The 21,638-nt window shown below is 45.2% G+C and overlaps 1 protein-coding gene across 7 annotated transcripts; it reads right to left on the bottom strand.

Moving 5' to 3' along the window:
* Window positions 1-12,041: 12,041 nt before the first annotated feature.
* On the bottom strand, window positions 12,042-19,811 carry LOC125526042 (uncharacterized). 7 transcript variants are annotated; one of them, XM_087533423.1, is made up of 6 exons: window positions 19,613-19,811; window positions 18,018-19,474; window positions 15,756-15,923; window positions 15,398-15,664; window positions 15,218-15,300; window positions 12,042-13,355 (listed from the first exon to the last, which is right to left on the bottom strand). In XM_087533423.1, the coding sequence occupies exons 4-6, from the start codon at window positions 15,660-15,662 to the stop codon at window positions 12,237-12,239; spliced, it is 1,467 nt and encodes a 488-aa protein (XP_087389549.1). In that variant the 5' UTR covers window positions 15,663-15,664; window positions 15,756-15,923; window positions 18,018-19,474; window positions 19,613-19,811; the 3' UTR covers window positions 12,042-12,236. The 7 variants fall into 7 exon arrangements, with proteins under 7 accessions (XP_087389549.1, XP_087389546.1, XP_087389552.1 ...); XM_087533420.1 differs by having other exon boundaries at window positions 19,389-19,474; XM_087533426.1 differs by having other exon boundaries at window positions 18,018-18,122; window positions 19,613-19,808.
* Window positions 19,812-21,638: the final 1,827 nt, after the last annotated feature.

Genomic DNA, 21,638 nt, shown 5'->3' with positions numbered 1-21,638 from the left:
GCTCTCTAAACAATTAGGTAAATGACCGAAAAACAACAAATGATGTCAGAACATGTTGGAAATTGATGACGTCGCTTTGAATGCTGCATACTGAACACAAAAGAAGTCCGGAGTTCAAATAAGTTATTAAAAATAAAAAAAGAGGTGCAATGCTGGTTAATTTGCTTCAAGCCTTTCGGAATAGTGTAGACTGCACTGCACATAGCTCAGTGCAATCTATGCTATTCCGAAAGGCTTGAAGCTAATCAACGTGCAGGTGAGCATTGCGCCTCTTCATCATTGTATCTGCACTCACGGCTTATAAACCGCTCATACTGCCTCTCTCTTGGCGAGGTGGGACTAAAAATCAGCTTACTAAGAAACTCTAGTACCGGTTCATGCCATGAACCGGTACTAAAGGTCTTCGTGGGGGCCCCAGCCTGACCACAGCCGCACTGGACTCATTAGTACCGGTTCGTGGCATGAACCGATACTAAAGGATGCCCACGAACCGGTACTAATGATGCCCGCCCGCCTAGCCGTTGGAACCGGCACTAATCGTCACATTAGTGTCGGCTCAAATTCAAACCGGCACTAATGTGCTTCACATTTGACCCTTTTTCTACTAGTGCTTTAGGGTTCCCCCCCAAACCCTAGGCACATGGGCCCTAGGGTGGGATGGCGCCCAGCCCACCAGGGGCTGGTTCCCTTCCACCTACAGCCCATAAGGCCCTCCGGGGCAGGTGGACCCTCCCGGTGGACCCCCGGAAGCCCTCCGGTGGTCCCGGTACAATACCGGCATACCCCCGAATATTTCCAGTGACCGTATGATGACTTCCCATATATAAATCTTCACCTACGGACTATTCCGGAACTCCTCGTGACATCCGGGATCTCATCCGGGACTCTAAACAACATTCGGTAATCGCATACAAATCTTCCTAATAACCCTAGCGTCATCGGACCTTAACTGTGTAGACCCTACGGGTTCGGGAACCATGCAGACATGACCGAGACAACTCTCCGGCCAATAACCAACAGCAGGATCTGGATACCCATGTTGGCTCCCACATGTTCCACGATGATCTCATCGGATGAACCACGATGTTGAGGATTCAAGCAATCCCGTATACAATTCCCTTTGTCAATCGGTACGTTACTTGCCCATGATTCGATCGTCGGTATCCCAATACCTCATTCAATCTCGTTACCGGCAAGTCACTTTACTCGTTCCGCAACACATCATCCCGTGACCAACCCTTAGTCACATTGAGCTCATTACGATGATGTCTTACCGAGTGGGCCCAGAGATACCTCTCCGTCATACCGAGTGACAAATCCTAGTCTTGATTCGTGCCAACCCAACAGACACTTTCGGAGATACTCGTAGTGCACCTTTATAGCCACCCAGTTACGTTGTGACGTTTGGCACACCCAAAGTATTCCTACAGTATCCGGGAGTTGCACAATCTCATGGTCTAAGGAAAAGATACTTGACATTAGAAAAGCTTTAGCAGACGAACTACACGATCTTGCGCTATGCTTAGGATTCGGTCTTGTCCATCACATCATTCTCCTAATGATGTGATCCCCTTATCAATGACATCCAATGTCCATGGTCAGGAAACTGTAACCATCTATTGATCAACGAGCTAGTCAACTAGAGGCTCACTAGGGACATGTTGTGGTCTATGTATTCACACATGTATTATGATTTCCGGATAACACAATTATAGCATGAACAATAGACAATTATTATGAACAAGGAAATATAATAATAACCATTTTATTATTGCCTCTAGGGCATATTTCCAACAGTCTCCCACTTGCACTAGAGTCAATAATCTAGTTATATTGTGATGAATTGAACACCCATAGAGTTCTGGTGTTGATCATGTTTTGCTCGAGGAAGAGGTTTAGTCAACGGATCTGCGACATTCAGGTCCGTATGCACTTTACAAATATCTATGTCTCCATTTTGTACATTTTCACGAATGGAGTTGAAGTGACGCTTAACATGCCTGGTCTTCCTGTGAAACCTGGGCTCCTTGGCAAGGGCAATAGCTCCAGTGTTGTCACAGAGGAGAGTCATCGGGCCCGACGCATTGGGAATAAGTCCTAGGTCGGTAATGAACTCCTTCATCCAGATTGCTTCTTGTGCTGCCTCTGAGGCTGCCATGTACTCCGCTTCACATGTAGATCCCACCACGACGCTTTGCTTGCAACTACACCAGCTGACTGCCCCACCATTCAAAATATACATGTATCCAGTTTGTGACTTGGAGTCATCCAGATCTGTGTCGAAGCTAACATCGACGTAACCCTTTACGACGAGCTCTTCGTCACCTCCATAAATGAGAAACATATCCTTAGTCCTTTTCAGGTACTTCAGGATATTCTTGACCGATGTCCAGTGTTCCATGCCGGGATTACTTTGGTACCTTCCTACCAAAGTTACGGAAAGGTTTACATCAGGTCTGGTACACAGCATGGCATACATAATAGACCCGATGGCCGAGGCATAGGGGACGACACTCATCTTTTCTCTATCTTCTGCCGTGGTCGGGCATTGAGCCGTGCTCAATCTCATACCTTGCAATACAGGCAAGAACCCCTTCTTGGACTGATCCATATTGAACTTCTTCAATATCTTGTCAAGGTACATACTTTGTGAAAGACCAATGAGGCGTCTCGATCTATCTCTATAGATCTTGATGCCTAATATATAAGCAGCTTCTCCAAGATCCTTCATTGAAAAACACTTGTTCAAGTAGGCCTTTATGCTTTCCAAGAATTCTATATCATTTCCCATCAATAGTATGTCATCCACATATAATATGAGAAATGCTACAGAGCTCCCACTCACTTTCTTGTAAACACAGGCTTCTCCATAAGTCTGTGTAAACCCAAACGCTTTGATCATCTCATCAAATCGAATGTTCCAACTCCGAGATGCTTGCACCAACCCATAGATTGAGCGTTGGAGCTTGCACACCTTGTCAGCATTCTTAGGATCGACAAAACCTTTTGGCTGCATCATATACAATTCTTCCTTAAGGAAACCATTAAGGAATGCCGTTTTGACGTCCATTTGCCATGTCTCATAATGATAGAATGCGGCAATTGCTAACATGATTCAGACGGACTTCAGCTTCGCTACGGGTGAGAAAGTCTCATCGTAGTCAACCCCTTGAACTTGTCGATAACCCTTAGCGACAAGCCGAGCCTTATAGATGGTCACATTACCATCCACGTCTGTCTTCTTCTTAAAGATCCATTTATTTTCTATGTCTCGCCGATCATCGGGCAAGTCAGTCAAAGTCCATACTTCGTTTTCATACATGGATCCTATCTCGGATTTCATGGCTTCCAGCCATTTGTCGGAATCTGGGCCCACCATTGCTTCTTCATAGTTCGAAGGTTCACCATTGTCTAACAACATGATTTCCAGGATAGGGTTGCTGTACCACTCTGGTGCGGAACGTGTCCGTGTGGACCTACAGAGTTCAGTAGCAACTTGATCTGAAGTTTCATGATCATGATCATTAACTTCCTCTCTAGTTGGTGCAGGCACCTCAGAAACATTTTCTTGAGCTGCGCCACTCTCCGGTTCAAGAGGCAATACTTCATCAAGTTCTACTTTCCTCCCACTTACTTCTTTCGAGAGAAACTCTTTCTCTAGAAAGGATCCATTCTTGATAACAAAGATCTTGCCTTCGGATCTGAGGTAGAAGGTATACCAAATAGTTTCCTTAGGGTATCCTATGAAGACGCATTTTTCCGATTTGGGTTCGAGCTTTTCAGGTTGAAGTTTCTTGACATAAGCATCGCATCCCCAAACTTTCAGAAACGACAGCTTAGGTTTCTTACCAAACCACAATTCATACAGTGTCGTCTCAACGGATTTCGACGGAGCCCTATTTAAAGTGAATGCGGCAGTCTCTATAGCATAACTCCAAAATGACAGCGGTAGATCGGTAAGAGACATCATAGATTGTACCATATCCAATAGAGTGCGATTACGACGTTCGGACACACCATTACGCTGAGGTATTCCAGGTGTTGGGGAACGTAGTAATTTCAAAAAAATTCCTACGCACATGCAAGATCATGGTGATGCATAGCAACGAGAGGGGAGAGTGTGATCTACGTACCCTTGTAGACTAACAGCGGAAGCGTTAGCACAACGCGGTTGATGTAGTCGTACGTCTTCACGGCCCGACCGATTAAGCACCGAAACTACGGCACCTCTGAGTTCTAGCACATGTTCAGCTCGATGACGATCCTGAACTCTGATCCAGCAAAGTGTCGGGGAAGAGTTCCGTCAGCACGATGGCGTGGTGATGATCTTGATGTACTACCGTCGCAGGGCTTCGCCTAAGCACCGCTACAATATTATCGAGGACTATGGTGGAAGGGGGCACCGCACACGGTTAAGAATATGGTCACATGGATCAACTTGTGTGTCTAGGGGTGCCCCCTGCCCCCGTATATAAAGGATCAAGGGGGGTGCGGCCGGCCAGGAGGAGGGCGCGCCAGGAGGAGTCCTACTCCCGCCGGGAGTAGGATTCCCCCCCTTTCCTAGTTGGAATAGGATTCGGGAGGGGGAAAGAGGAGAGAGAGAAGGAAGGGGGGGCGCCGCCCCCCTCTCCTTGTCCTATTCGGACTAGGGGGGAGGGGCGCGTGGCCCAGCCCTGGCCACCTCTCCTCTCTTCCACTATAGCCCACTAAGGCCCATATACCTCCCGGGGGGTTCCGGTAACCTCCCGGTACTCCGGTAAAATCCTGATTTCACCCGGAACACTTCCGATATCCAAATATAGGCTTCCAATATATCAATCTTTATGTCTCGACCATTTCGAGACTCCTCGTCATGTCCGTGATCACATCCGGGACTCTGAACAAACTTCGGTACATCAAAATGCATAAACTCATAATATAACTGTCATCGAAACCTTAAGCGTGCGAACCCTACGGGTTCGAGAACAATGTAGACATGACCGAGACACGTCCCCGGTCAATAACCAATAGTGGAACCTGGATGCTCATATTGGCTCCTACATATTCTACGAAGATCTTTTATCGGTCAGGCCGCATAACAACATACGTTGTTCCCTTTGTCATCGGTATGTTACTTGCCCGAGATTCGATCGTCAGTATCTCAATACCTAGTTCAATCTTGTTACCGACAAGTCTCTTTACTCGTTCCGTAATACATCATCTCACAACTAACTCATTAGTTGCAATGCTTGCAAGGCTTATGTGATGTGCATTACCGAGAGGGCCCAGAGATACCTCTCCGACAATCGGAGTGACAAATCCTAATCTCGAAATACGCCAACCCAACATGTACCTTTGGAGACACCTGTAGAGCACCTTTATAATCACCCAGTTACGTTGTGACGTTTGGTAGCACACAAAGTGTTCCTCCGGCAAACGGGAGTTGCATAATCTCATAGTCATAGGAACATGTATAAGTCATGAAGAAAGCAATAGCAACATACTAAACGATCGGGTGCTAAGCTAATGGAATGGGTCATGTCAGTCAGATCATTCACCTAATGATGTGATCCCGTTAATCAAATAACAACTCTTTGTCCATGGTTAGGAAACATAACCATCTTTGATTAACGAGCTAGTCAAGTAGAGGCATACTAGTGACACTCTGTTTGTCTATGTATTCACACATGTATTATGTTTCCGGTTAATACAATTCTAGCATGAATAATAAACATTTATCATGATATAAGGAAATAAATAATAACTTTATTATTGCCTCTAGGGCATATTTCCTTCACCAGGCAGCGTGAGTTGTGAAACAATTCCGCATTTCCTTAAGTGTGTGCCAAATTCGTGACTCAAATCTTCTCCCCCACGATCTAATCGTAAGAACTTGATTTTCCTGTCACGTTGATTCTCAACCTCACTCTGAAATTCCTTGAACTTTTCAAAGGTCTCAGACTTGTGTTTCATTAAGTAGACATACCCATATCTACTCAAGTCATCAGTAAGGGTGTGAGAACATAACGATAGCCTCCGCGAGCCTCAACACTCATTCGACCGCACACATCAGTATGTATGATTTCCAATAAGTTGGTTGCTCGCTCCATTGTTCCGGAGAACAGAGTCTTGGTCATTTTGCCCATGAGGCATGGTTCGCACGTGTCAAATGATTCATAATCAAGAGACTCCAAAGGTCCATCTGCATGGAGTTTCTTCATGCGTTTGACACCAATGTGACCAAGGCGGCAGTGCCACAAGTATGTGGGACTATCATTATCAACCTTACATCTTTTGGCATTCACACTATGAATATGTGTAACATCACGTTCGAGATTAAATAAGAATAAACCATTGACCAGCGGGGCATGACCATAAAACATGTCTCTCATATAAATAGAACAACCATTGTTCTCAGATTTAAATGAGTAGCCATCTCGCATTAAACGAGATCCAGATACAATGTTCATGCTCAAAGCTGGTACTAAATAAAAATTATTGAGGTTTAAAACTAATCCCGTAGGTAAATGTAGAGGTAGCGTGCCGACGGCGATCACATCGACCTTGGAACCATTCCCGACGTGCATCGTCACCTCGTCCTTCGCCAGTCTCCGTTTATTCCGCAGCTCCTGTTTTGAGTTACAAATATGAGCAACCGCACCGGTATCAAATACCCAGGAGGTACTACGAGCATTGGTTAGGTACACATCAATAACATGTATATCACATATACCTTTGACATTGCCGGCCTTCTTATCCGCTAAGTACTTGGGGCAGTTCCGCTTCCAGTGACCGTTTCCCTTGCAATAAAAGCACTCAGTCTCAGGCTTGGGTCCATTCTTTGGCTTCTTCCCAGCAGCTTGCTTACCGGGCACAGCAACTCCCTTGCCGTCCTTCTTGAAGTTCTTTTTACCCTTGCCTTTCTTGAACTTAGTGGTTTTATTCACCATCAACACTTGATGTTCCTTTTTGATTTCCACCTCCGCTGATTTCAGCATTGAATATACCTCAGGAATGGTCTTTTCCATCCCCTGCATATTGAAGTTCATCACAAAGCTCTTGTAGCTGGGTGGGAGCGACTAAAGGATTCTGTCAACGACCGCATCATCCGGGAGATTAACTCCTAGTTGAGACAAGCGGTTGTGCAACCCAGGCATTTTGAGTATGTGCTCGCTGACGGAACTATTCTCCTCCATCTTACAACTGTAGAACTTGTCAGAGACTTCATATCTCTCGACCCGGGCATGAGCTTGGAAAACCATTTTCAGCTCTTGGAACATCTCATATGCTCTGTGTTGCTCAAAATGCTTTTGGAGCCCCGGTTCTAAGCTATAAAGCATGTCGCACTGAACCAGGGAGTAATCATCACTGCGCGTCTGCCAGGCGTTCATAACGTCTTGATCTGCTGGGAAAACAGGTGCTTCACCTAGCGGTGCATCAAGGACATATGCTTTCTTGGCAGCTATGAGGATAATCCTCAGGTTACGGACCCAGTCCATGTAGTTGCTGTCATCGTCTTTCGGCTTTGTTTTCTCTAGGAATGCATTGAAGTTGAGGGCAACATTAGCATGGGCCATTTGATCTACAAGACATATTGCAAAGTTTTTTAGACTATGTTCATGAAAATTAAGTTCATCTAATCAAATTATTTAATGAACTCCCACTCAGATAGACATCCCTCTAGTCATCTAAGTGATACATGATCCGAGTCAACTAGGCCGTGTCCGATCATCACGTGAGACGGACTGGTCATCATCGGTGAACATCTTCATGTTGATCGTATCTTCTATACGACTCATGTTTGACCTTTCGGTCTTCCGTGTTCCGAGGCCATGTCTGTACATGCTAGGCTCATCAAGTCAACCTAAGTGTATTGCGTGTGTAAATCCGGCTTACACCCGTTGTATGCGAACATTAGAACCTATCACACCCGATCATCATGTGGTGCTTCGGAACAACAGACCTTAGCAACGGTGCACAGTTAGGGGGGACACCATTCTTGATACTTTAATGAGGGATCATCTTATTTATGCTACCGTCGTTCTAAGAAAATAAGATGTAAAAACATGATAAACATCACATGCAATCAAATAGTGACATGATATGGCCAATATCATTTTTCTCCTTTTGATCTTCATCTTCGGGGTGCCATGATCATCATCGTCACCGGCATGACACCATGACCTCCATCATCATGATCTGCATCATCGTGTCTTCATGAAGTTGTCTCGCCAACTATTACTTCTACTACTATGGCTAACGGTTAGCGATAAAGTAAAGCAATTACATGACGTTTATGTTGACACGCAGGTCATAAATAAATTAAGACAACTCCTATGGCTCATGCCGGTTGTCATACTCATCGACATGCAAGTCGTGATTCCTATTACAAGAACATGATCAATCTCATACATCACATGTATCATTCATCACATCCTTTTGGCCATATCACATCACACGGCATATGCTGCAAAAACAAGTTAGACGTCCTCTAATTGTTGTTGCAAGGTTTTTTACGTGGCTGCTATAGGTTTCTAGCAAGAACGTTTCTTACCTACGCCAAAACCACAACGTGATATGCCAATTTCTATTTACCCTTCATAAGGACCCATTTCATCGAATCCGATCCGACTAAAGTGGGAGAAACAGACACCCACTAGCCACCTTATGCAACTAGTGCATGTCAGTCGGTGGAACCAGTCTCACGTAAGCGTACGTGTAAGGTCAGTCCGGGCCGCTTCATCCCACGATGTCGCCGAATCAAGATAAGACTAGTAACGGCAAGTAAATTGACAAAATCGATGCCCACAACAACTTGTGTTCTACTCGTGCATAGAAACTACGCATAGACCTAGCTCATGATGCCACTGTTGGGGATCGTTGCAGAAATTAAAAAATTTCTACGCATCACAAAGATCAATCTATAGAGTAACTAGCAACGAGAGAGAGGGGAGTGCATCTTCATACCCTTGAAGATCGCGAGTCGGAAGCGTTGCAAGAACGCGGTTGGAGGAGTCGTACACGTAGCGATTCAGATCGCGGCCGAATTCGATCTAAGCACCGAACAACGGTGCCTCCGCGTTCAACACACGTGCAGCCCAGTGACATCTCCCACGCCTTGATCCAGCAAGGAGGAGGGAGAGGTTGAGGAAGAAGGCTCCAAAAGCAGCACGACGACGTGGTGGTGATGGAGTGGCAGTTCTCTGGCAGGGCTTCGCCAAGCTCACGTGGAGGAGGAGAGGTGTTGGGGAGGGGAGGCGCTGCGCCTTGGATGTGGTGCCGCAACCCTCCCCTCGCCCCTCTATTTATAGGGAGAAGGGGGAAGGGGGGCCGGCCCCTCTAGATGAGATCTAGAAGGGGGGCGGCAGCCAAGGGGGAGGGGGCTTGCCCCCCAACCAAGGGTGGCGCCCCCCTTTAGGGTTCCCCCCAAACCCTAGGCGCATGGGCCCTAGGGTGGGATGGCGCCCAGCCCACTAGGGGCTGGTTCCCTTCCACCTACAGCCCATAAGGTCCTCCGGGGCAGGTGGACCCTCCCGGTGGACCCCCGGAACCCCTCCGGTGGTCCCGATACAATATCGGCATACCCCCGAATATTTACGGTGACCGTATGATGACTTCCCATATATAAATCTTCACCTCCGGACTATTCCGGAACTCCTCGTGACGTCCGGGATCTCATCCGGGACTCCGAACAACATTCGGTAATCACATACAAATCTTCCTAATGACCCTAGCGTCATCGAATCTTAAGTGTGTAGACCCTACGGGTTCAGGAACCATGCGGACATGACCGAGACAACTCTCCGGCCAATAACCAACAGCGGGATCTGGATACCCATGTTGGCTCCCACATGTTCCACGATGATCTTATCGGATGAACCACGATGTCGAGGATTCAAGCAATCCCGTATACAATTCCCTTTGTCAATCGGTACGTTACTTGCCCGAGATTCGATCGTCGGTATCCCAATACCTCGTTCAATCTCGTTATCGGCAAGTCACTTTACTCGTTCCGCAACACATCACCCCGTGACCAACCCTTAGTCACATTGAGCTCATTACGATGATGTCTTACCGAGTGGGCCCAGAGATACCTCTCCGTCATACTGAGTGACAAATCCCAGTCTCGATTCGTACCAACCCAACAGACACTTTCGGAGATACCCGTAGTGCACCTTTATAGCCACCCAGTTACGTTGTGACGTTTGGCACACCCAAAGTATTCCTACAGTATCTGGAAGTTGCACAATCTCATGGTCTAAGGAAAAGATACTTGACATTAGAAAAGCTTTAGCAGACGAACTACACGATCTTGCGCTATGCTTAGGATTGGGTCTTGTCCATCACATCATTCTCCTAATGACGTGATCCCGTTATCAATGACATCCAATGTCCATGGTCAGGAAACTGTAACCATCTATTGATCAACGAGCTAGTCAACTAGAGGCTCACTAGGGACATGTTGTGGTCTATGTATTCACACATGTATTATGATTTCCGGATAACACAATTATAGCATGAACAATAGACAATTATTATGAACAAGGAAATATAATAATAACCATTTTATTATTACCTCTAGGGCATATTTCCAACAGTGAGGTCAATGTCGTGGAACCAGCTGCAGACTCCCAAAAGCCACTCAAATGGTCCCGCACGCCTATCATCTTTGACGAGGAGGATCACCCTGACCGTACCGCTGCGGTCGGGTGTTTGTCGTTGTTGGTTTCCCCAACAATCCGCAACCTCAAAGTAACAAAGATGCTAGTTGATGGTGGGGGCGGGTTTGATCTCCCCTAAGGTGGTTAGCAAATTGCAGATCCCTGACGAGGGGCTCAAGGCTACGGACACTTTTCAAGGAATCAACCCCGGCAGGAGCCGGGCCAAGGAGAAGATTACATTGCCTGATGTCCTTTCTTTAGATATTAGAATCATTGACCGGATCGTAAATTTGTGAATGATACCTTCATTTAATTTCTCCTAAAAACATGATGAACTTAGCATGTTCAAATTAAATCACCCATCAAAACTTAATATTGTAGAACGTTGACCCACTACAAGGAAAATCAATCAATGTATAAAAACCAATCATTAGGGTAATTGGAAAATTGTGGGAAGCATATCAAGCTTCTTTGGATATAACCTACAAGTCAAGAGATGTGAGTAAAAAAGGAGAACAGAGGTATAGGAGATTCTTATGAAATAAACCATGATTTATATGCAGAACAATGCAAAGTAGAAATAATGAAATAAAACTGAATCAAGATTACATACGGATAAGTGGATATTAACTTGAGGGTTCTAAAGGAATGACTAACTGAACCCAAAAAGCCTAATGTAAAGAAGTCATTCGGGGAAAAATCCTCAAATAATTTTGACATGTAAATCGAAACCAACAAATAAAAAAACCATATTGATTCCAATACATCTTACAAGATGTAAAAACTTCAGTACCGATGAGCGTTTGAAAACCTAGGAAAAACAGAAGAACTGTAACTGTGGATGAACGTTTTCCTCCAAATAGAGTGCAAATAAATCCTCATTGAAATTTTCTATGAATTAAAATCACGCGATGGAAATCAAACAAACTACACTTTTTTCGTAAGGACTCAAATCCTCCCAAAAAGATCTTGTGAAATTGGATTAAACCAAAGAAGCCTGGTGAACAGACTGTATGTACCGCCAGAAATTGGATTATATCCCCTCTCACCCAACTTTATGTACCGTCCGACCCATTTTCTTTTAATGATTGGGTGTTGCTATTTGGTTTGGTAACATGATCATTGTTTCTCCCGGTGCGTGGACACATTTACTAAAGTTCAAATAAATGGTTATGGAAATTCTCTATGAATCCAAATCACACGATGAAAATCAAACAAACTACGCTTTTTTTCCAAGGACTCAAATCCTCCAAAAAACACTTGTGTTGGATTGAATCAAAGAAGCCTGGCAATTGGTGCTCTTTTGTTCGAAGAACAAAAACCCTAGACTAGATAGAAGTATAGAACTGACACACGTACGGAATTATATAGTCATAATGCATCACAGAGGAAGATAATATGTACAAGTCTGGAAACCGATTAACGAATGGGTTTAATCAATGCCACAGAGCACTGGAAACATGTCCGAGCATCAGCAGCTCTCCCATATATCTCCTGGGGATTTCTCCCTAGGAAACTTTATTGCTTATACTTCACCAGTCTTATTATTACTACTAAAATAAAAGCAGTTCTTGAGTTGCTCCTCTTCTGGTGGGCCTAGAACGGCATGCCGTAGTCGTCGCCCGCAAACTGGGGGCTCCAGACCCAGAACACGTTGTCGGCGACGCCGGATTGGTTCGCAAGATCGTACACCAGGGCATCTCCAGTGGCGGGTTCTTCAGCTATGGGTGTGTTGTTGACGACGTTCGCCGGGTTTGCCGGCTGAAGCGCCTGGTTCCAGGCTTCGTCTTCCTGGAGCAGTTCATCTGGCGCAATGCCGTCTACCAGGAGCAGATCCAATGGTACGAGGCCTTGCTGCTCCTGGCCCTGTCCTTCCATCTGGTTCATCCAGAATTTCTCCAACTCATCCCAATCCGAGTCACTGAAAGGCTCAGACTGCGCATTCTCTGCACTGGGGTGGTAGTTGTCCATACCGTCAAGCAGGGCTTCGCTCCCAAGGTCCATCAGATCACCAGCGCCCATGGCTGCAGCAGGCACCTCCTTCACTCCATGCAGAATAGCTGCAGCGTGCACCTCGTCCATGGCATCTTTCTGCGGAGTAACTGCGGCACGCACCTTCTCCATGGTATCTTTCTGCGGAGTAACTGCAGCATGCACGTTGTCCATGCTGCCTTCGTGCATGTCATCGCTCTCCAGGCCGATGACAATCTTGCCTGCTGCTTCCGTACGACTGGTCTCCCCTCTCTCCAGGTTGATGAAAATATTGCATCCATATACATCAAGTGTTTTGCTCTTCACAGGCAGCACCTCACATTTATTTGCCGGGCTCCCATTATAGTACTGCAGGCTCTCCTCGTACCGGTCCCAAATGGACTTGGTACCATGTATCAGAACAGAAGGTGGGCCTGCATTAATCTGGGAAACTTCTGCTCTGGCCGAGCTCTCCCCCACTTGTCCCCACGGCTTTCCGGGGTATTTGTACCACATAGCAGAGGCAGCTGAACTTCCCTCCACATGTGGCCACACGATCCCAGGGTACTTGTCCCAGATAGAAGAGGCAACCCCATGTGTGAACTGCGTCTGGGTTGTTGCCAGATAATTATTGGGTTTAGCACTGGCTAACTTGTATGACGATGAAATCATCTCAGATAATTCTTTCATGCTGGCATAATGTTGATAACCTTGAGATAACCTCTGCGCCCGCAGCCGGTGTTTCTACATCAAAATACAGAACAGAACAGTCAAGACAGGGATCACACATCACAATATAGAAAGTGAGAGAATGCAGAAATTTTAGCGCTTTGTCATAACAACGCTGAAATAGATGAACTTGAAACTTGTAGAGTATGCACGCTTTTCTCTCTCAAACACAAGCCCAGACGTGTTTCACTTTGTGTTAGAAGGAGAGTGCCAAGAAAGCACGAAGAATACAAACAAACACTAGCAACAAGGACAAAAAGAAGCCAAAACCCTACTGCTAGCATCAGCTGACCAAAGTCACGTCAATAAGGCCCCAATTTAACAGAATAAAGGAGAAAATACCAATAAAGTAGTACATTACTCACAAAATTCCAATTAACATGATAACAATTATTAATCCATCGATTTGGTAAACTGGGTTATAATAATGCTTTGGATAGTCTGATTATTTACGAATTACGACAACTTGCTAACATGCAAAAAGTTTTTTTTTCAATTGTGATTGGTTCTGTAACAAAATCTACTCCTGAAGCTGCATGGTTTGGAAATTTGTAATCTGATCTAGAGCACCATACAAAACTTAACTCCATGGCATGCAGAGACAGAGTACACACTACTAAGTACTGACGCAAGTATAAGACATCCATGTACATGTGTTTCTTCTGGAAAATAAAGAAATAACAAAGGGGACACAGTAGAGTATCGCGGTGGAAACATTCTTTCCTTCCAAGTTCATCATGTTAAAATGTGATCTTGACCCTTGTATTTAGCATGTGAGCTTGCCCGTAACTGTGTGAGCTTTTACTGGGGTGTGAATTAAAAGGTCAAAAATTAAATAAAGTTATCTTCCCATTTGTTTCTTCAACAGCGTGCACATAGTTCTTTAAAATTTTGTGAACTCAGACACTGTTGCCACAGAAAATTACCCAATTGATTGAACACTGCAGAACCTATATTTACACAAAATAAATAGCAGAGGGGAAGGTTTTATTTTTCACACTAAGATCAAACCAATCATAAAAAAATGATTATTATGTTGTTGTTGCTATTCCAGTAGGTGTTTGTTTCTCTTTTACCTTTTTCCCTTTCACCCAATCACTGTATGTTAATGAGCACATGAGTTGATAAAAGGACTCATCTGCACGTAACATCAATTTCTTTGGTCAGTCAGCATCCATGCCAGCCTCCCTCTGTTAGTTACCGTGTCCCTCAAAATCTTGCCAAATCAGAAATCCGAATCCGAGCCAGATTCGGAGACCATGACTTTGTCCGAGCAGCACTAGCTGCTGGTACTTAACGTGCCAGGGTACAAAATGGTGACAAAGATGATGTCCAAGTGGTGGCATACAGCTGCAACTTCGGGAATCGTGTAATGATGACCACCGTGAGCAGATCTCTTGCAATTAGCTGGTTCTACTAGATTAGTTTAGGCAAAGCCGTAACCATTCTGTTGGTTAATCAATATATGTGTATAGAAATGGCAAGTACGTCGTAGGTGCCATCTTAAACAGATATTCATGCATGGGAGATCAGGTTGGCAATGGCAATCAATGTCAGCTGTAGTGGTGGGAACCAATGACTGGACAGAACTAAGGCCATGTCATCGAACTTCAAGGCTATAGCAGAATGACAATATCATCTTAATTAGTGGCAAAAACAAAAAGTTCCGTTCAGGAAAGTGCATAGGACGAAAGAAAAATATAAGGCTCAAATGCCAAATGTTCAATCAATTTAAACTAACTAGCATATGCAAATGCATAGGGCTTCTACTACTTATGATCGTCTATTAAACAAACAAAAATTAAGAAAAGCATACATGCTGCATATTGATGTACTGGCAATACCACAGTTGCAGATAAACTAAATCCATCACCCACCTGGAGATGGCTTGCGACATGCTGTCTGGTCAAATTCAAATCCTTGGCATTCATGTACTGGTGAATTTTTCCAGCCGTGGCAGCTGTCAGCCAAAAAGAAAACACACACTCAAAGGTAATGTTTTTTTAGCTTCTAAACATAATAAATGACTGATTTATGCCAAGTGCAGATAGCCTTACACGCCCCAAGCACTTCAACAGCCTGCAAGAACTTTTCATGGAGCTCACTGCTCCACGTGAACCGACCCAGATTATCGGAATAGACATTTGCGTCCAACGCATCTTGTTCTTCATCCTCAGTTTCAGACTTGTGATTTTTAATAGACCTGTGTTGCAGTGCTCTCATCCTCAGAACATTGATGGTTTCAGTATCCAACGGCTTAACCACATTGAAGCATGTTCCAAGGGTCATGCGTGCAGAGACTGCCTCATCATAGGCACACATAGCTGCAGCCAAGAAAAAACACTCCTAGATTTATGAGTTTGGGATGGAAGAAAAATTTCTTAAAACAATACAGCTCTCAATACAAATGCTTACTGATGAGAGGCACTTCAAGTTCATTCAGGATGTGGTAAAACAGCACCAAGGTGCCCAACTCTGTATTGCCAGGATGAACTTCCGCTACTATCAAATCAAGCTCCTTATCTTTAGCAACCCCCCTTTTAAGGGAATCTAGGGCCTCTTCCGGTGTATGGAAAGGAAGAACTACAAAACAAACTTTGGAGAGTAAACACCATGTTATCATGTCCAAATATAGTTATATTAATATCCCAACCTGCACGTACTATTGCAACAAGTGAGTATCTTCTAAGGACTAATATAGCTACTTGGTATGTGATTTTTCTCATTTGACCACATAATCCAACACTTTCTGCAATCTAATACTAGCACTTGGAAGGGCGGCCCAGTAACTAGCAGCTAGCTATATCCCATTACGAACTAAATATGCTGCCTCTGTTTAAACTGTGAAGTTCACACAATATATTACACACACATATGCTATATAATCTAATGTCCTTTGGAAGGGTGACGCACTAACACTATATCCTATATGGAACTGCATCTGTTTCCTTTCTGTTTAAAAATGTCATATATGTACGGAAATGCTCCGTGTATATGATGGTTGTACAATCTATACATGATACCAACGTTTACGAGTCGATGAGTCGTTCGAAGGTTGAGACTCATAGACTAATCGTGACTAGTCTAGACTACTGCTGGACTAGTCGACATGGTACTGTAGTTCACAACTTGCAGTAATCAATTACTAAACCTAGTATTAATATGTAATATATACTATAGAAAGTGCATTGGAGCGTCAATTTGTCCTGCAGATTAGTCCAGTAAGCATATTTCCATGTTGGATCCTTGCTCCTAGTTGGCTTCTTGCAGGATCCTTCGATGGATCATATTGCTCATTGGTCTGAGCTGCAGCTGCTGAATACAGTACTTGAGATATTTCCCGCATAGGCATTGCACTTTAGACCTAAGGATCTTGAAACTGAAGCAAACAAAACGAAATAAAGAAGAGGGCAGGGGGTAAAAATCGAATCAAAGAAGGGAAGAAGAGAAGGGAGAAATTACTTTGCTAGTATGCTTGCTTGCTTACTGCAACCTGAGGGACGAGCGGATCCAGTAGCCAGAAGGCAGCAGAGGGAGACCGTAGGGCAGATCTAGGGAGAGCAGAAGCAATGAAGGGAAAGGGCCAGAGCAGATGAGTGCAGATCCATGAAGAGCATAAGCAATGGAGGAAAGGGGCAGGGTGGCTGGCTCACTTATCCCCTCCCAATCCCTAAAAAATAAAAAAAATTGGGTCGAACGACTCAAGGTGCACGACTAGTCTACGACTAGTCCTTCGACTCCTCGACTCGGCGAACTAGTCTACACGAGATTTCTAGTCGACACCCAGAATGCGACTCATAGACTAGTCTAGCGACTAGTCTCGACTAGTCCCTCGACTCGTAATCAATGCATGATACCGAGGACAGGTTCACTGCCATGTGGGGCCATAGCTCACCAAACTTCACGTCATGAGAAGCGTTCTATATCCACACACGCAAGCCATCCAACCGTTAATTGGTGGTCCAGATCATGATGGATAGGACCTATAAATATTACCACCGGACGACCGTACACCCAAACTTCACGCCAAGCAGTCGTACAACCAAAATTCCCGCCAAACAGCCGTACACCCAAACTTCCAGCCAAACAGCGTACACCCAAACTTTCCACCAAACAGCAGAAATATGAAATATCTGAAATTCGATCAGATGTGCCTGTGTGGATAGAAGACACCAACAGGCATCAAATTGTGCCTTTTATAGTAGCCCCATGAATATGCAAAATCTTGGACCTACTATCTTTCATTCTCCCTCGAAACACAACTTCCTTTTTGGACAGGAAAGGGAAAATTTGAAATGGAGATGCTTGGGAATTGAAGTGCGCACCTTTGAAGTTGAATCTAGCAAGCATATTGGAGATGGTCCACAGGGAAACCGGATCCTGATCAAGAACTAAAACTGAAAGATTTTCCATCAGGTCAGTGAGACCCTAAGGGGAAGAAACGAAGGCTACCAATGTTTTTTGACGCTGAAAGGCTACCAATGTTTGTGATGGATCTAACCATATATGGATCTAATACCTTCTTTTGGCGTGAGACCTTCACCAAAGCCAAAAGATACACACTATATAGCAGACGATGTCAGAAAAGGACAAGAACTTAAGGAGTATAGTCCATCTAATTTTTTATTCAAAAAGTGACCTGTATTTGGACAGGGAGGTTGAACAAGATATACTTACTTGAGAAATAAAAGTTAACATCAGCATTATTTTGTCCTCTTGTGCTTCTTCAGTTTCCAATGTAAAGAACATGCAAGACCATGTACAATGCAAGCCGGTGCTTATCTCTAGAGAGCAGATGCTTAATTAGGCACCCCTGTCACAGACATAAGCACTGGTGCTTAAGAAAAACACGGTCTATTTTACTAAGCACCTCTCTAAGATTGTACATGGTCTAAGAAGGTTATCTGTTCTCTATCACCACGCTTGCTTTTGGCACATCCTTTGATGTGACCCAAACTGCATTTTGAACAGTCAATGCAGAAACAAGTTCAAAAAAGACAAACAGATTGAACAGATGCATGAAAACCTAATTGTTCTATTTATTTCTCTTCTGTTTCGAATTCTGTTTAGGACACATACATGCTCTTCCTAGCTCTAGCCCACAGTAATATTTTTTTTCTTCATTCAGTACCTAGTGTTAATATGAAAGAAACAAAGCAAGCAGGCCATTCACCTATTAATTAGCAAACATATCAATACTTCAGTTGTAACCATTAGAACTTCCAAGTCCTAAAGGGTCTCAAGTCTCAACTTTCAAATGTCAAAACAAACCAAATGGTGATGTGCTGCTTTAAGATGATTCCTCAGGAAAAAGTCTGGAGAGTAAATAAGGTAATTTCTTGGCCAGCTTCATTACTTATAACATGCAACAGTTTCACTGATTTATAGCATATGCTGTCATGCATACCAAGAATTCTACAAGGAGTCTTCCTGTGCAGAGGTGTCATGACGATATATCACATAATCAATGGGTTAATTCATGCCCGTGAATTTGATCTTGTGGTGGTACATGGCGCATGGCAGGCAATGTTGCGAGCACGCAATCCTACATGATGTATGCATGAGCACTAATTGCTCCGATGTACAAGATAACTTCACAAAAGACAAAAACCAGTAGTTGTAGCCGTGATTGCATGCTATCTTAATGCCGCAATAGACACTCACCCTAGCCCCAATTGCATCACCACATCTGCTCTTTTTAGGCATCAAACCTACATATCTATCCACACGATAATGTACCAACAAAAATAATGAGATGAGCGGATGATTTCTACGAAGAAAAAAAAGGGTATATAACTGATTCCTTAACAAGGAAGATATGCGAATGATGGTAAACATTGATACAGCCTCTAAGCTGGATGGGACAAACTGAGGAAGAAACAACCAGGGCCAAGCCTAAAATCAATAAAAACTTCTAAAAGAGAAAGTATCCACGCTATGGGCGACCGCCCTGGGTTCCAATGCTTGTCGCCACCCCTATCCCAAAAGATATATGACATGGCCCGTGCCCAGTGTGGTGCATATATGTTTCTTGAAGGAACTGATTACGCATATAATTATTTTTGAAGGAACTGATTGCCCATCTCGAACACTCCAGGAAGAGATCCCAGACCAAATGCCCTTCAAATCGAAACCTGGAAGCAAGCTTTTTCTTCAGATAATCGAATCGGGATCCACATACTGCTAAGCAACAATCGAAGTAGGCGCGACACAGATGCTTTAACCAAAACTAAATCGAAGTAGGCAGACGCTTCGGAATGGTGCGCACATACTGGGGGAGGGAACGACAGGGTCGAGGGCAGCGGCGCCGCCGGCGAGCGCGAGGCGTAGGAGGAGGAGTCGCGCCTCCCGACCGGGCGACGTCGGGATCCCTCGTCTCTCTCGCCGGCGGTCGCCGCCTCGCCATGCGCCGCCTCGCGAGTAGTACGGTCGTGGCACACGGGGATTCAGACGGAAACGGATGGGCCTGGCTGCTCATGGGCTCAAAATGCTTTAGCAGAGTGGGCCCTGACATGGCCATATGAGCTGGCCCGGCCATAAAAGGGCCTTGTACGAGGAACCTCCTATTACCACCCCTCGAATGAAAAAAAAAATGAGGGAGCTCCTATTTGACGCGACCCGACGGACGCAGAGACACACGACTAAGGCATGCAGAGTCGACCTAAGAAGCGTTCATGTTAGAGGGACTATGATATCCCCAGCCCATCAGCGTTCAATTTCTGGTGCTCGCATTTACTTTTGGATTTATTTCAGGATTTCTGGCGATGCACATTCAGTGGGAGAGACGTTTTCGTCGACGACGGGGTGCCTACGGTGACTTTGTAAATTTCAAGATGATATGCCGGCTCGGTCTTTCGGATGTGCTCATAGGGGTAGGGTGTGTGTAGTGGCAACGGATCTGACAGTAGATGTAGGGTGTATGTAGGAAAGGGCAGAGTCTAGCTACGGCGAGATTGTATACTCGGATTTACGAGTTCAGGCCCCTCTCAGAGGAGGTAATAGTCCTACTTCTCGGTGCTATGGGAGCTTTGTTTGTTTTGACTGTTGAGTTATAGGGGGGGCGAACCCTTGTGCAGGAGAAGAGGGGTGGATTATATAAAGTATGGTGGCCCCTCGTAGCCATCAATAACGTAAGGGTTCAATGAGAGAGTAAAGATGAGAACGTTACTGGTAATGCCCGTAATTAATGATCTTTATAGCGACAGATTGATTGCCTGACCGTTGACATCCTGGGGTGGCTCTAAGTCTTCTGTTCTTCAAGTGAAACCATGTGATCCAAGTGAATAACGACGGTCAAGTGAGGGTGGAGTAACCGAGTGGATCTTCTGTCAAGTGAATTGCACACTGCGGCCATTCCAGTCGGTATCCCCTTTCTAACTTTGCAGGTCTTGGATTCTTTGCATAGTGTTCTTGGCCCTCGAATGGATCAAGGTTTGAGTGAAAAGGGATTGGAGCTAATTTTGACCAGACTCAATGCCCCGGAGACATTCTTCGGAAGTCTGAAGGTATATGAGCTGCCGGACCCTTCATCAATTGCCTTGATCGATTCTGGTGTGTTGAATGTCCGAATGAGATAAGTTGCGAGACGTCGAGCGTTGGATCTGACCCGAATCAACATGGATGTCTCTGGTGTGACCGATTGTTTCGTCGGATCCTGGATTTCACGGGATTCAAAAATTTGGAGAAGCGTGCGGGCCGGCCGCAGCGTGGTAAGTGGGGACGGACTCCTCGATTTTTGCTCCCCCTTTATCGCCACGTATCGGGCAGGCGTCAGTTGCGGGATGCACTGGAATCGTGTTGGCCCACCAGTCAACCATTCGGGCGTGAGGGGATAAAGAGCGATGCAGCCGAGGGAGGTAACAGTATCCTCCACTTTTCCCCTCTCCATCTCGTTCCTCTACCTCTTCCGCCCCTGCGCCGTGTCGCCCCGCTCGGCTCTGACGACCACCGCGGAGATGGCGAAGGACAAGACGGCAAAGCTGGAGCATGCCAAGAAGGTGGACAAGGGGAAGAAGGCGTCGAGCTCCCGGCCCACTCTGCCGCCGGGCTGGATCCAGGGTGACTGGTTGCCCTCGACGGTCACGGCGGAGGACCTCGAGGGGCTCACCACCGGCGGCCTGCTGGCCCCTGGTTCTTGGAGGCTGTCAGAGGGGGAGATCGAGTCGGCCCCGTGCACAGAAGAGCAGGTCCTCCTCCTCACCCATATAGTGAGGAGAGAGGTTTTTCTTTACCTCCTCATCTGTTTTTCCGTGGTTTTCTGGACTTCTTCGATGCGCAAATCGGCCACCTCCCTCCAAA

Source organism: Triticum urartu, chromosome 7A (genome assembly GCF_056163025.1).
Source record: "Triticum urartu cultivar PI428250 chromosome 7A, HENAU_Tu73, whole genome shotgun sequence".
NCBI classification, from domain to species: Eukaryota; Viridiplantae; Streptophyta; class Magnoliopsida; order Poales; family Poaceae; genus Triticum; species Triticum urartu.
The sequence above is the reverse complement of the archived record's forward strand: the minus strand, read 5'-3'. Positions and strand labels throughout refer to the sequence as shown.